This window comes from Saccostrea cucullata, unplaced genomic scaffold (genome assembly GCF_032062105.1).
Source record: "Saccostrea cucullata isolate Sc308-1 unplaced genomic scaffold, CSIRO_AGI_Scuc_v1 ctg15302, whole genome shotgun sequence".
Classification (NCBI taxonomy): Eukaryota; Metazoa; Mollusca; class Bivalvia; order Ostreida; family Ostreidae; genus Saccostrea; species Saccostrea cuccullata.
Genome location: NW_026918268.1, coordinates 967 through 13,361, shown reverse-complemented (window position 1 = coordinate 13,361; position 12,395 = coordinate 967). Strand labels below are relative to the sequence as shown.

The window sequence follows — 12,395 nt, the reverse complement described above, 5'->3', positions numbered from 1 at the left end:
AATAGAGCCCCGCCCTAACACCAGAACCCCTGACCCTGGGGCCACAAAATTCACAATTTTGGAAGAGGCACTCTTGCTCATCATAACTATGTGCTTGGTTAGTTTATTTAATACCCAGGAGCAGAGAAGAAGATTTTCAAAGAATAAATGCATTTTCACTATATAATCAATAGAGCCCCGCCGCAACACCAGAACCCCTGACCCTGAGGCCATAAAATTCACAATTTTGGAAGAGGCACTCTTGCTCATCAAAAATATGTACTTAGTTAGTTTACTTAATACCCAGGAGCAGAGAAGAAGATTTTCAAAGAAATCATGCATTTTCACTATATAATCTATATAGCCCCGCCCTAGCACTGGAACCCCGACCCTGGGGTCATGAATTTCACAATTTTGGTAGAGGACTCAATGCTCATTACATTCATGCCAACAGTTTGCCTGCTTAATGTGCAGGAGTAAAGAAGATTTTTAAAGATTGCTATAATTTTGGTGGTTTTGGCCCCACCCCTCAGGCCCCAGGGGGGCGGGAACCATAAAATTCAAAATTTTTGTTCCCCTTTAACCATAGATGCTGTATACCAAATTTTGTTAAAATTGGTTCAGTGGTTTCAGAGAAGAAGCTGAAAATGTTCAAATGTTATCACACGACGCACGACGACAGACGAAAACGGAAACCCCAATTTCTATCAACATCGTATGCCTAGGGTTCATGAGGAGAGTAGCATATCAGAAACCCTTGGCTAGCGAAGATGTAAATGTGCATGGTCCCACTGAGTTTAGATAATGAGGTTGACTTTACTTGATTGTATTCATACACTCATTTGTCAGATAGAAAAATGTTACTCAGTAGAACCAGTGTGACAGATGGGTACATGTATCTTACTCCTATATTCAAAAGTTTATTAAATTTTGTGGGTAAATATTTTTTTCTCCTCAGAAAAAAAAAGTGCAATTCATGTTGAAGTTCTCTGCAAAATTTACCAGTAGCTGTACTGAGTAATCTTACATATATGCCTGGTAAATTCAAAATTTAGAACTTAATTGACACTCTGCTAAGTAGGAAGTGCAGCATATGTAAAATCTGAAAAGTTTAAGAAAGTCTGAGACATATACACCCTCTAGATCCTAGGCGAAATATTTTTTTTAAAGTAAATATCATTTTGACAGTCTTTTTGGATCATCTTATGATAATTTAATAACTCTTAATCAACTAACTATTTTGTTGCTTCACAACATCCTTAAAAATCAAATTACAATGTACTTCTCATTGCATTTAAGATTAAAAAAAAAATGAATCACTAGTCTCCTTTCACTTCCACCTTTTAAAATCTACCATGCACTTCTTCAATAATAGACTGATTTCTTATGACATCAAAGTTGCTATTGTAAATAGTGGGTCTAAGATTCCAAGGATTTTTTCGGTAGACTCCCAGGTAGGTGAACACATCTGGTTTGTACTGAAGCTGACATTTGATTCCCAGGCTTCTTATTGTTCTTTCACTTTCAAATACTTGGTCTTTATCCAGAAAGTTGTCATTATAGATGCATACTACATGTTCGTTTTTATCAGGACCCTCTTTACCCTGTTCACAAGCACTGATTTTGGCCTGCTTAGCCAAAGTATTCCCATTTGCAATACCTTTGGCAACCAAGGACCACAAGTAATCTCCCTTTCCTCCAGTTGCCACCCAAAACATCCACTTACCAGCAGTAACTCTAAAATTGTTTGCTAGTTCAAAAATTTTGTCTTTACTTATATCTCTTTTTGATGCTTTCAGGTTTTCCCATGCCTCTTGTAATCCCAAAACGTCCACTTCATCCGAGTTTATGTTTTTTGTCTTCTCTGAACGGATGACGTGAATCCAACCAAATCCATCATCTCTAAAATATTTTGTAAAGTAGATAGTAGAAAGATTCGGATTCAAGATTCAACAATTTTAACAAATGCTCAGGAACAAAAAATTCCTTACCCATGTATTAAGTTATATACATGTAGTTTCTTACAAAAAATATACTTAATACCTCAGGCTATTTAATTACCAACTAAGGGTCTGAATAATTTGAATTTAATAGTTTTGTGTACTTCAATATGTGCATTGTGTAACTAAGGTTTTTCAAACAACTTGGCAGAGCATTTACAACATCAGCTGTACCTTTCATTACCTGTGAATCATAGAGGGTTTATTTTTCTCTAACCACTCCTCTATTGGTTCCTTGTTCCTCCCAGTACTGTAAATCACAGGAATATCCATGTCACAGGCCAGAGCCTCTGCTGCGTAGTAATCGGAGTCAAACATCGGCTTTTCATCCTTCACTCTGTGTGGGTGAAACCCTGTGGTTTCAAACTCCATGTCTTCCTCCATTTTTCTTTTTTTTTTTTAAGGAGGGGGGGGGGGGTGTTAATTCATATGTTATGTAAACTCTCAACAAGGGCTCATGGTAACCTGTCAAAAAATTAAACATATGAGATGTACAATGTTTTGTACTTGAAAATGGAATTTATAAAAATACTTCATGAGTGGGACCGGATTTTATCTTTTAGTCATTTTTAAGTTATTTTACAATAAAATACTGAGTCCTGGCATTTTCGGACAATATAATAAACAGTCTTTAACACCTATTTGAATAGATTTGTTAATTTTTAAGAAATGATTTTGTGCTTTGAATTTACAACGTAAAAAGCTTTCTTAGTACCTTATAAAATCGTCACCAAAATAACAAGATCCCACTGTATATGTTTTTATGAGTGCTGAGCAGATAGTGTACTATTTACTTACATGATCTAATGACATTGCCCTGTTTATGTTAATTAAAGACAGATATTTGTTTATACAAAATATGAAACCTTGAAAATGATATCTGCAGTGCTGTTTCTTTTAAAACAATCTGTTTGACATTTATTTCATAAACTTTTGACTGGAAGTTGTGTTAGTTTGTCCTTGTGCAAAACAGAAGTGCTATAGATGAAAGCGGAAAAAGCATAGGTTCAACTAAGGGCTAGCATCCAGCCATCCACAACATATACATCAAGATTAACTGTCTTTTTGTACTGATGAACTTTTCTTTATTATAATCAAAATAATTTATTTCTGGACCCAGAATTATGTTGATAAACACTGATTTTAACTTTTTTTTTTTAGTTCGAACACATTTGAAAACCTGGAGGGTTTTCTACAATGTAAAACTGGTTACAGCTGCTAATTATAAATTTGAAAAAAAACGTTCTAATTCCATAGTTGAATGTAAATGCTGAGGTTACTTTCTCTTTCAGTCCATATCAACAGGGCTCTACATTAACTTCTTTTCCTACTTGTCAAAGTGAACTAACTTCAACTTCACATGTCTGAAAATATTCAATTTAATTAATTTTGATTGATTTGTGATGTTACTGATAAAAACAACAAACACACAAAACGAAATTTTATCTAGGCTTTCTGTCGTGACAACAACATAAAAGTTCACAAGTGAACTTGTCAACATCAAACAGAATCCATACTTTGTACATGTAAGTTCTTGCCTTTCAAATAGTATGTGATCCAATATGGGCTCAATAAATAGCTCTCCCTATCGGGATTGAAGTATGGTTTTATGTACAGCTTCCACCTTGAAACTATACCAATTGTCAAATCTAACAAGTGCCCAGCAAAATTCACTTGTCCGCAATTTTTTTCCACTGGTACTGGACAAGCGTTTATGTCGAGCCTTGATCAACTGTTTGTCAAAAGAGTGCATTTGGATTATTATCAGTCTGAAATGTGTATTGCAGGGTTCAAAATTCACTATTAAAACAACTCACAAAATGCGAGTCGGAATACCCAAATTGCGAGTTAAAAAATTTTGAAGTTGCAAAAATTTGTGAGTGCACTATTTATTATAAATTTCACCTGAAAAAATATCCATTTCAACCCAGCTTTAGTTTTCTCTTTTTAGTTACTCATGTCTTTTAATCTTCCATGTTTAAATTAACTAGCATGTGCCGTATGTCCAATGATCACGAAAAAAGACAGCTGTTAAATTTTAAAAAGCTTACATTTTAAAATTGTGAGTTAATTGTCTTTTGAAACTGCGAGTTCATTTTTTGGGGGTATTTGCAATTGTTTGTGAGTTGTGATTTTAGGGAGTTTCTACCCCTGTCATACTTGTAGAGTCTTTAATGGGAAGATTCAAGCATAATGCCCTAGAAGAATCATTACTTGACATATGCGGAGGTGAGTCACTGTCAGTAAAATAGGGGAGAATATAACAAAAACAGACATTGAAGCGAGGAAGGGGACAAAAATGCATGGGGTCCTCCCTTAATTTTACTGTATATGAGTTTTTGATAATTATAACATGCTGGGAGCAAGCCCCTGTACTTGTGTTCGAGGATCATAAGTTAAATATTATGATCGACATGTGCGGGGAGGGGGATCGATATACATATCATAATATTACAGCTGGGAGTGGGATGGGAAATTTTATATTTTTGAGATATTATACACTCTTACATTTTTTTTCATTAAAAAAAAAAGGGGGGGTATTATCCATTCTTAAGGTGCCTGTGGTCAGATTCCTATTATGAAAATTGTTGACAGATAATTAAAAAAAAACAACTTACCATGAAAGTGATTGACAGCTTATCAATGTATATTGGTATATAGTAAAAAAAAAATTCACTTATTCTGTTATCAAATTTAAACAGGTTGGGAACACATCCCCTTTAGCGAGATCATCTCGCTAAATAGCGATTATCCCTCTCTACTGGGAGAAAATACGTCTCGGAAAACCGAGATTTGAACTCCGATTCAAACTGTAACTGTGTTAACTTCAGAAAAAGGAAAATCCGGAAGTATGTCAACCCATTCGATAAATATTTAGTGTCTCATCTCAATAAATTTGCTTCAAAATATTGCCTCTACTGCTGCAATTTATGGAAATTAGAATAAGTTTATGAACAATAGCGTAGCCTTCCTACGGAGGACCACAGGTGATAATTATCAGTACATTGAAACTAACTTCGGTTATACGCTTATTGTAATTGTACGTTAACCTTTTTTTAATATGCCTGCTTGAAAAGCGGGAGTATATACGATCTTGACACGAAGTCTATTTGGTAAACTAGGATATAGATTCTCAAATCGCCTGATTGACTGATACTAAGCCCCACCTTCTAACTGTAAGAAGAACCCTCATTGGTTCTTTGCTATACTCCTCAGAGTTTTCACGATCTTCTGACAGATATATTAATTCTTACGTATATTTAACCCGTGAAAAAAAAAACTTTCAGTGTCAATTTTAAGTTTTTGTCATATGTAAATTGATCAACCCTAAAATGATTTTATCTTAAACTATTGCACTGTCTCAAAATATGGCTGTAAAAGTTATATTGGAAACGTGATCTTTTAGACGGCGAGAGATGCCTGATGGTACATAAAGATGGACGAATATGTAAGGGGGGGGGGGGGGTACTTGGAAAAAATACAGTAGGTAGGTTGTGCGACTAGATTTCTTTAAATGTATGATATGTATCAAGATTCTAATCTGGCATGTTAAACGCTATCAACTTTACCATTTTCAAACCACAACCATTTTTATTGAAAGGGTCTTATCGGTGACCAATTAAGACTCTTCTTCATGTAATAGGAAGCTATTCACAAACACAATACCCTCTCTTAATAACTCAATTAAACAATTACAAGGTATAATAAAATGTAAAATTCGAAGCATTTCTTGCAGTGTTCGTAGATATTCTTTCAAAATAAAGCATATCTTTAGCAGTATTCATTCGCCACCAAAATACACTATTTTGCCGACTCGGCATTTCACAATAAACAATCAATACTTTTGGCATTTTTTAAAATTTATTTAATTGGGGGGGGGGGGGGTCAGAAGCCCCCCTTTTTTTTAAATATAAAAATGCCACCTGGTCTGTGTTCTTTCATGTAGCTATTGTTTTGGAAAGTATCCGATTCCCTATTATTTACACATGTTAACATATGCAGGATCCCAACATAGGTTTCCAACGCAATTAAAGTGTCCTCAAACGAAGAACTGTTCATTGCCACCGAGTAAAAACATTAAGAATGCATGTCATTAAAATACAAATACCTAGGGCATACTTCTTTAAATTATAACAACACGTTAATAGCAGTAATTTCAACAATTTCGCATTTCTGTTTTCTCTAATTATCGTAGTTATGAAAAGTAATTCAAGGTAACATGTTTTTCACTTTCAACAGGCATGTTTCAGTGTGAATGAAAAGAAGGGTAAGTGGTAACTGAAAAAAGTTCGCCCCCCCCCCCTTCTACCCGCACGAAATAGGACTTCCAGGTTTGGAAAATGGTCAAATTCTCCTCTTTTTAGTCAATTTTTCTTTCAGGTTGAATTCTTTCTCTTTGATTTAGCCCCCCTTTTTTTCTCAAATTTTCTGACGCCGTTGAATCATGATATGCTTAAGTTTCATGAATTTACAAGTTTACCGTGAATCAACATTTTGTACCGAGTCAATATGTCGATTAGACTCAATATAGACCTTTTTTTAATAATTTTTTTTCAATATTTTATTAAATCAATTAATAGTTTATTCATACTCTATACACATCTCAATTTATACTTCGTTTTTTTTTTAATCATGACTTTTCAACAAACGTTACAACCCTATTAAGCTTCCATACTTTTAAGCATCAACCAAAGATCAAATATATAAGCAAATATCATGGGTTTCTGAAGGACATTATTTTTAACTTTTGTACTGCAAGAATGGAAAGCCAAGACCCTATCAAATATAATTTCGATATTTATTCATATTTTATATGCTTCAAAAACATATATGACTGTAAATCTTGAAACCTTCGCTAAAAATGGCACGATTTACATGTGGATTTCAGCCTCGTATTCTCACACGCAGCAGTAATTGTCTGAAATTTCTAGCCAATATTGTCAGTTTTCTGTAGTAAGTTCATGCTTCAATGCAGCTTTCTCCCGGATTTTCAATACGCACAAGATCTTTGATTAATGATTATTTTATAACGAAAACAACAAAATACTAGTTTATGGTAATATTTTTTCTCCCGCTAGAGAGGGATAATCGCGATTTCGTGAGATGATCTCTCTAAAGGGGATGTGTTCCCAACCTGTTAAAGTCAAAATGGCATAAAGTACAAAGTTTAGGAAAATCAAATAATGATTTCGTGATAAAAGTTTTCAATTTCTTTCCATGTTATCTCCATGTCATCAATACACCCGTAAATGTATGTTGTTATTTCTTTCAAAATTACTAATACCTGTGTGAAATCTTCCGTTTACCAAATATAGCCTCAACCAACCGACTGCAACTGACCAACCAAACGACAACCTTATTTTGGATAAAGTGAAAGTAGATTGTAGACGTTGGAATACGCCTCGGTTCGATTCCGGATTATTATTATGATAGCCCGGGAAAAGTTGAAGAAGCAAAGTGTAACAAACTTGAAAACACTCTACTCACATCATAATCAATGACAACAAAGCATGAGGAGGTGAGTTCTGAAATGATGGTCTTTTCACGTTTGTCTTATTTTACGCTAATCTGTCTTGCAGTCAGTTTGAACATGTTGAATGCCGTTCTGAATTTTCTCGACACTATCATATGATGATTTATATTCAGAATAGTTACTTTCTCGTTTACACTGCTGTGTCATCCTTAAACTAAGTACAGTACTATAAACATATTAATCATAATTACTTGAATTTTGAACTTGAAATCAAAGAAAAGTGAGAATTGAAAAAAAATACAAAATTGTAATGCAATATTGATATACCAATAAAATGCATATTGCAATACAATATTAGATTATTGCAGTATATTGAAATACAGAATTCCTATCCCTAAAAAAGGAACATTGACACTACCAATGAAAAAAGAAACCAACTCTCAGAGCTTCTATAGGTTATGTTTGGCAAATTGAATGGACCATCTTTGAATACATTGGCAAACGTGTTGCTTTTCAAAGGTACAAACCTGGCTTGAGAATGTATTTGCTGGAGATGACATCCCTGAGTTTGAGATAAATGCCACCAGTTTATCTCTTCTGTACAATCTGATGAGATGTAACGAGCATGCTGACAGAGATACTAAACTCCTGGTGGAGGATTATCGACAAAAGGCAGAGGAATATAACATAGAAGGTATCCTCATATTGATTCAAAAGGCAGTGGGGGGCGATAAATTTAATTAATTGGGTAAGATTAATTATCATTAATTATTAATTAAAAGCTTTTAAATCTATACTTCATTTTGAGAAAAATCAAACACTTAGTAAACCCCAATTCGTATCATAAAGTAAGTCGTAACTGTATTCTTCAACTTGTTGTACGCAGTACTTTCGTGGTGTAATGCATATCTATGATTGCTAATGCGTAATTGTACGCTCTATTTTAATTTTCAATGCATATTTTGTAAAATTTAATGCGTATTTCTGCAAATACCTTATCTGGAGCTCTGAAAATGTACATAAGTTTTGCAAAACTATACTTAAGAGGTATAGAATTATCACACTAATGAAGTTTTGCTTATCCTAATGGTTTTAACAATAAGTAAAACTTCTATTCTAAATTTTTCTTGCAGCCAGAAGATGTGAAGGAGTTTTAAAGAGGATGAATTTGTCCATTGCCAGTTTGTCCCAAGCTGGGGTTATCTCCCTTCGTGTTATAGCAAACCTTGCCCTTATTTTACAAATAAAAGACACATCTGATACAAGGTGGGCATTGTGGATAATTTTTATATAGATAAAGAGATAAGAAAATTTTGAGCTCAGAAGACATACCCAGGTAAATGATAAGATAGAAAGTTCTGTGATAAATCTTAAGATGATTTTCATTGACACTTTTTTAAAGATTTTTTTTATTTACCCGGGGTAATCTTTTTTTTCTTACATTTACAAAACTGTCCATTATAATCTGAGAGTGTAAAAACATACCCTTTATATTTTGTTTCCATATTCATGTAATGTATCTACCCTGGTATTTTCAGTTTCCTTCTGGCAATGCAACATTTAGATGATGAAATATACAAGGCTGAGGAAGCCAGAAGGAAAGAGGAGAGAAATTTACAGATTTTAACTGAGAAAATCAAAACTGCCATGGTTAAACAGAGTCACCTCAAAAAGTAAGGAGGAAATTCTAATGTACATGTTTGTATCACAAGGCAGCAGGGAGCAGAAAACCTATCTCAGAGCACAGATTAAGTGAAATTACATATTAAACAGTTGTAGAAATGATAAAGACAATCAACATCTCCTTATTTGTTAGAATTATATTTACATCTAATCAAAATGAAAATATTGAATACATGTATGTACACTATCACTGAGCAAAAACAACGAAGAAAGAAATTTGAAAGGAAAACAAAAAACTGTGTTGTGCAAAAAAAAGCATAGGTTTTGTCTTTGTACATGAATGTTATAAATGTGGAAACTGGAAACCTTGTGGGCATTCACTTTGTGAAAATTAAAATTACAGAGCCATGGATGTACTTGAGCAAAAAGCAGCATGTCAGCAACCAGAAACTGAGAAACGAATGAAAGATGTTCACTTCATCCGCAGCAAGACCAAAGAATATCAGGATAAAATTAAACAAATGCAGGTAAAATGTGAAGAAATTTTAAATTTCTAAAGGAGAATGAGGGAAACAAATTTTTAAAAAATCATTAAAATTATAAAAATTAAAAAGCTCCAGTCCACATCTAATACATGTAATTGAATAATTTATGGAGGATAATCTAGGTTGGAAAACATTGTTTTATATACAAGTGTCCATGCATCACTTAATCAATATATCATAATACACTGTACATGTACTTATTGATCTAAATATTTTGCAGAAATCTCTTCAAAAACTGAAAGTGGATCCCTCCATTTATCACAATAGCCTTGTACAGAGTTCAAAGGTAAGAGATTCTGCTAGTCTAATGATGTATCAGAAAATCAGTGCCAATTAAGAAATTGCTAAGTTTTAATTGATAATAGTAAATTACAGTCAAACTTCATTATCTTGAACTCAATTTCTGAGAGTTCAGGATATTGAAGGTTAAAAACATCAAGGAAAAGTGGTTGGGTCTTACAAGTGACTTATGACCAAGGTATTTGAGATATCAGTGTTCAGCTTACTGACTGAATGGTGCCGTTTCCATTTTCACAGTTCATGATGACAAGCTTAACTAATATGTAGACATTAGAAGTATTAATAGACTTAGTTATTCAGTGGGGGTATATATTTAGTTCATGAATATCAAATATTTTGATAAAAAATAAATCATATTATAAAACATTTCAAATTTTATAGTTCTAGTTCTCAGTTATCCTTTGTAAACTATGAAAGGGGGCATTATAACATTTTAATGTTCCACTGTACTTGCACTTTCTTTAGGAGTTACAAAAGCTTCAGGAGGAGATGTCTCCCCTACAGTCCAAGTTACAGACATACAGCAGCCTACCTCCGGTATATATTAGAGATGTTCCGGATTATTGAAAAAGTCTATGATATTTGTTGATTTGATATACATGTACATTTATGTGTTCAATATTTCAGGATTTATCATCTATCAAAGTTAAAATTGAAGAATTAAAAGTAAAATTGGTAAGTATAATTTATTTGAAAGTTGTTTTTTTTTTTTTAAGTTTCATATGTTGCAAGATTAGTTAGCTCACACAAAGCAAAGGATCATGAATCGTCTTTTGTCTATCATTGTTGTCATACACTCTGTACAATATCATTTTTTACTGTAGATCCCTAATTATACGTGTGGAATTAATTATCGCGTAATTTCGCAAGAAGCACCATCTGTGAAATAAATTACTCGCTTTTAATTTCTTTTTCATCTTGCTGAAATATATGTAAAATCTCAACTGTCCATTCGCGAATTATAATTCTCACAATTTGACATTGAAGAGCAATTCACGAAAATAAGTACCGTATATACTCGCCTATAAGTCAGTATTTTGGGAGTTAAATATTGATCTAAAACTCTATGTCCGACTTATAGGCGAGTCATAAAGAGATTAGTATTTTTCTGGAGGCTGAAATGTAGTATTTGCTTTTCTGACGATTATCGAAGAAAATGTAAGAATATATGTGATTATTTATGTATTCTGAGAGTACTTAAAGTACAAATATTTATAAGTTTTAATAAAATAAATCTTATTTGTATTTTAAGTGTGCATTGACTTTTTGTTTTATGATTTAAGATTAAATATCAGTGTCATTTCGAAAAATATTAATTGGAACTATTCAGGCAACAATGAAATTACTTGAAGTTGTCGCCCAGTTTTGGCAAAAAATTGTACCCGACTTATAAGCGAGTCAATAGCAAATTCCAGCAAAATAACGTCAAAATATACAACCGACTTATAGGCGGATTGACTTATAGGCGAGTATATACGGTACTCGTGAAAAATAAGTAATCTACAGTAGTTACAAAATAAATATTTTGTCTTTTTTTCTTATTTCAGGCTGGTTTAGAAAATGAGTTTAGCAAGAGAATAGATCTCATGCATATGTGAAAACGAGTCAGTGATGTTGAATGATGATGTTTAAAAGAAGATCCTTGGAATAAAAAATAAATAAAAACAGGTTATAAAATGAATTTTGTATAATCTTGTACAGTAATAGTATTTTGAATAAAATATACTGAAAACAGAGAAGTGATTTCAAAAGTCTTTTGCGAAAATGCATTATTTCTTTGAATTTTTTTTTCTATTCTGTTCAGGGTTCAAATCAAAGGGGGTGCATAGTTATGATAAGCAAGAATGTTGCTTTCAAACTTTTTGGCCCCAGGGTCAGTGGTTCTGTTGAAGGGGGGGGGGCTCTGTTGATTAAATAGTAAAAATGCATAATTTCCCTCAGAATATTTTTTCTACTACTGGTTACAAAGTAAAGAAAGAAGTGTATAATTTTGATGAGCAAGAGTGTTTTTACAAAATATTTAAAACTTGTGGTCCCAAGGGGGCTTCTCATTAGGGAGGGGGGGGGGCTCTATTGACAAGTAAAATGTGAGAATTCTTTTAAAATCTTCAGGTAATTTTATGCAATTTATGAATAGTTAAGATTATGAGGGCACCTCAAATTAGTAAATATATTAAACTGTTAATATATATCTTTGATGAGGAATAATATTTAGTATATTTATTCCACAGACATATTCTTAAAACATTGATATCAAGTTTCTGCAAAAAAGCAAATTAATTTGTCATTATTTTATTTCTTGTTTTTTTAAAGGCAAATATTGTATAAAAGGACATCTTTGAAGGGTGGTGGTGGGCAAATCCCCCCACCCCCACCCCTCTTGTATTGCAACTGTAATGCCTTGCAATGCTCCTAAATGGAAGTTCTCTTGGAATTTCCTCACCATCAGTCTTTCACTATACAATGATTAAGTCA

At 33.2% G+C, this 12,395-nt stretch overlaps 2 protein-coding genes across 3 annotated transcripts; one reads left to right on the top strand and one right to left on the bottom strand.

The window, feature by feature from the left end:
- Window positions 1-789: 789 nt before the first annotated feature.
- Window positions 790-7,350, bottom strand: LOC134260907 (UPF0696 protein C11orf68 homolog). 2 transcript variants are annotated; one of them, XM_062743444.1, is made up of 3 exons: window positions 7,264-7,350; window positions 2,164-2,444; window positions 790-1,881 (listed from the first exon to the last, which is right to left on the bottom strand). In XM_062743444.1, the coding sequence occupies exons 2-3, from the start codon at window positions 2,361-2,363 to the stop codon at window positions 1,323-1,325; spliced, it is 759 nt and encodes a 252-aa protein (XP_062599428.1). In that variant the 5' UTR covers window positions 2,364-2,444; window positions 7,264-7,350; the 3' UTR covers window positions 790-1,322. The 2 variants fall into 2 exon arrangements, with proteins under 2 accessions (XP_062599428.1, XP_062599424.1); XM_062743440.1 differs by lacking the exon at window positions 7,264-7,350 and adding an exon at window positions 3,654-3,670.
- Window positions 7,322-11,639, top strand: LOC134260897 (HAUS augmin-like complex subunit 1). Its single transcript, XM_062743432.1, has 9 exons — window positions 7,322-7,497; window positions 7,972-8,146; window positions 8,586-8,718; window positions 8,991-9,125; window positions 9,479-9,602; window positions 9,841-9,906; window positions 10,386-10,457; window positions 10,548-10,595; window positions 11,468-11,639. The coding sequence occupies exons 1-9, from the start codon at window positions 7,477-7,479 to the stop codon at window positions 11,516-11,518; spliced, it is 825 nt and encodes a 274-aa protein (XP_062599416.1). The 5' UTR covers window positions 7,322-7,476; the 3' UTR covers window positions 11,519-11,639.
- The last annotated feature ends 756 nt before the right edge of the window (window positions 11,640-12,395 follow it).

What these genes read in the sequence shown, in the direction of transcription:
- LOC134260907 (XM_062743444.1), bottom strand. Translation starts at nt 2,363, where the DNA reads ATGGAGGAAGACATGGAGTTTGAAACCACAGGGTTTCACCCACACAGA. An exon ending in AAACCCTCTATGATTCACAG is followed by an intron (nt 1,882 to 2,163) that starts GTAATGAAAGGT and finishes AAAATATTTTAG; the next exon opens with AGATGATGGATTTGGTTGGA.
- LOC134260897 (XM_062743432.1), top strand. Translation starts at nt 7,477, where the DNA reads ATGACAACAAAGCATGAGGAG. An exon ending in AGAGGAATATAACATAGAAG is followed by an intron (nt 8,147 to 8,585) that starts GTATCCTCATAT and finishes TTTTTCTTGCAG; the next exon opens with CCAGAAGATGTGAAGGAGTT. An exon ending in AAAGACACATCTGATACAAG is followed by an intron (nt 8,719 to 8,990) that starts GTGGGCATTGTG and finishes TGGTATTTTCAG; the next exon opens with TTTCCTTCTGGCAATGCAAC.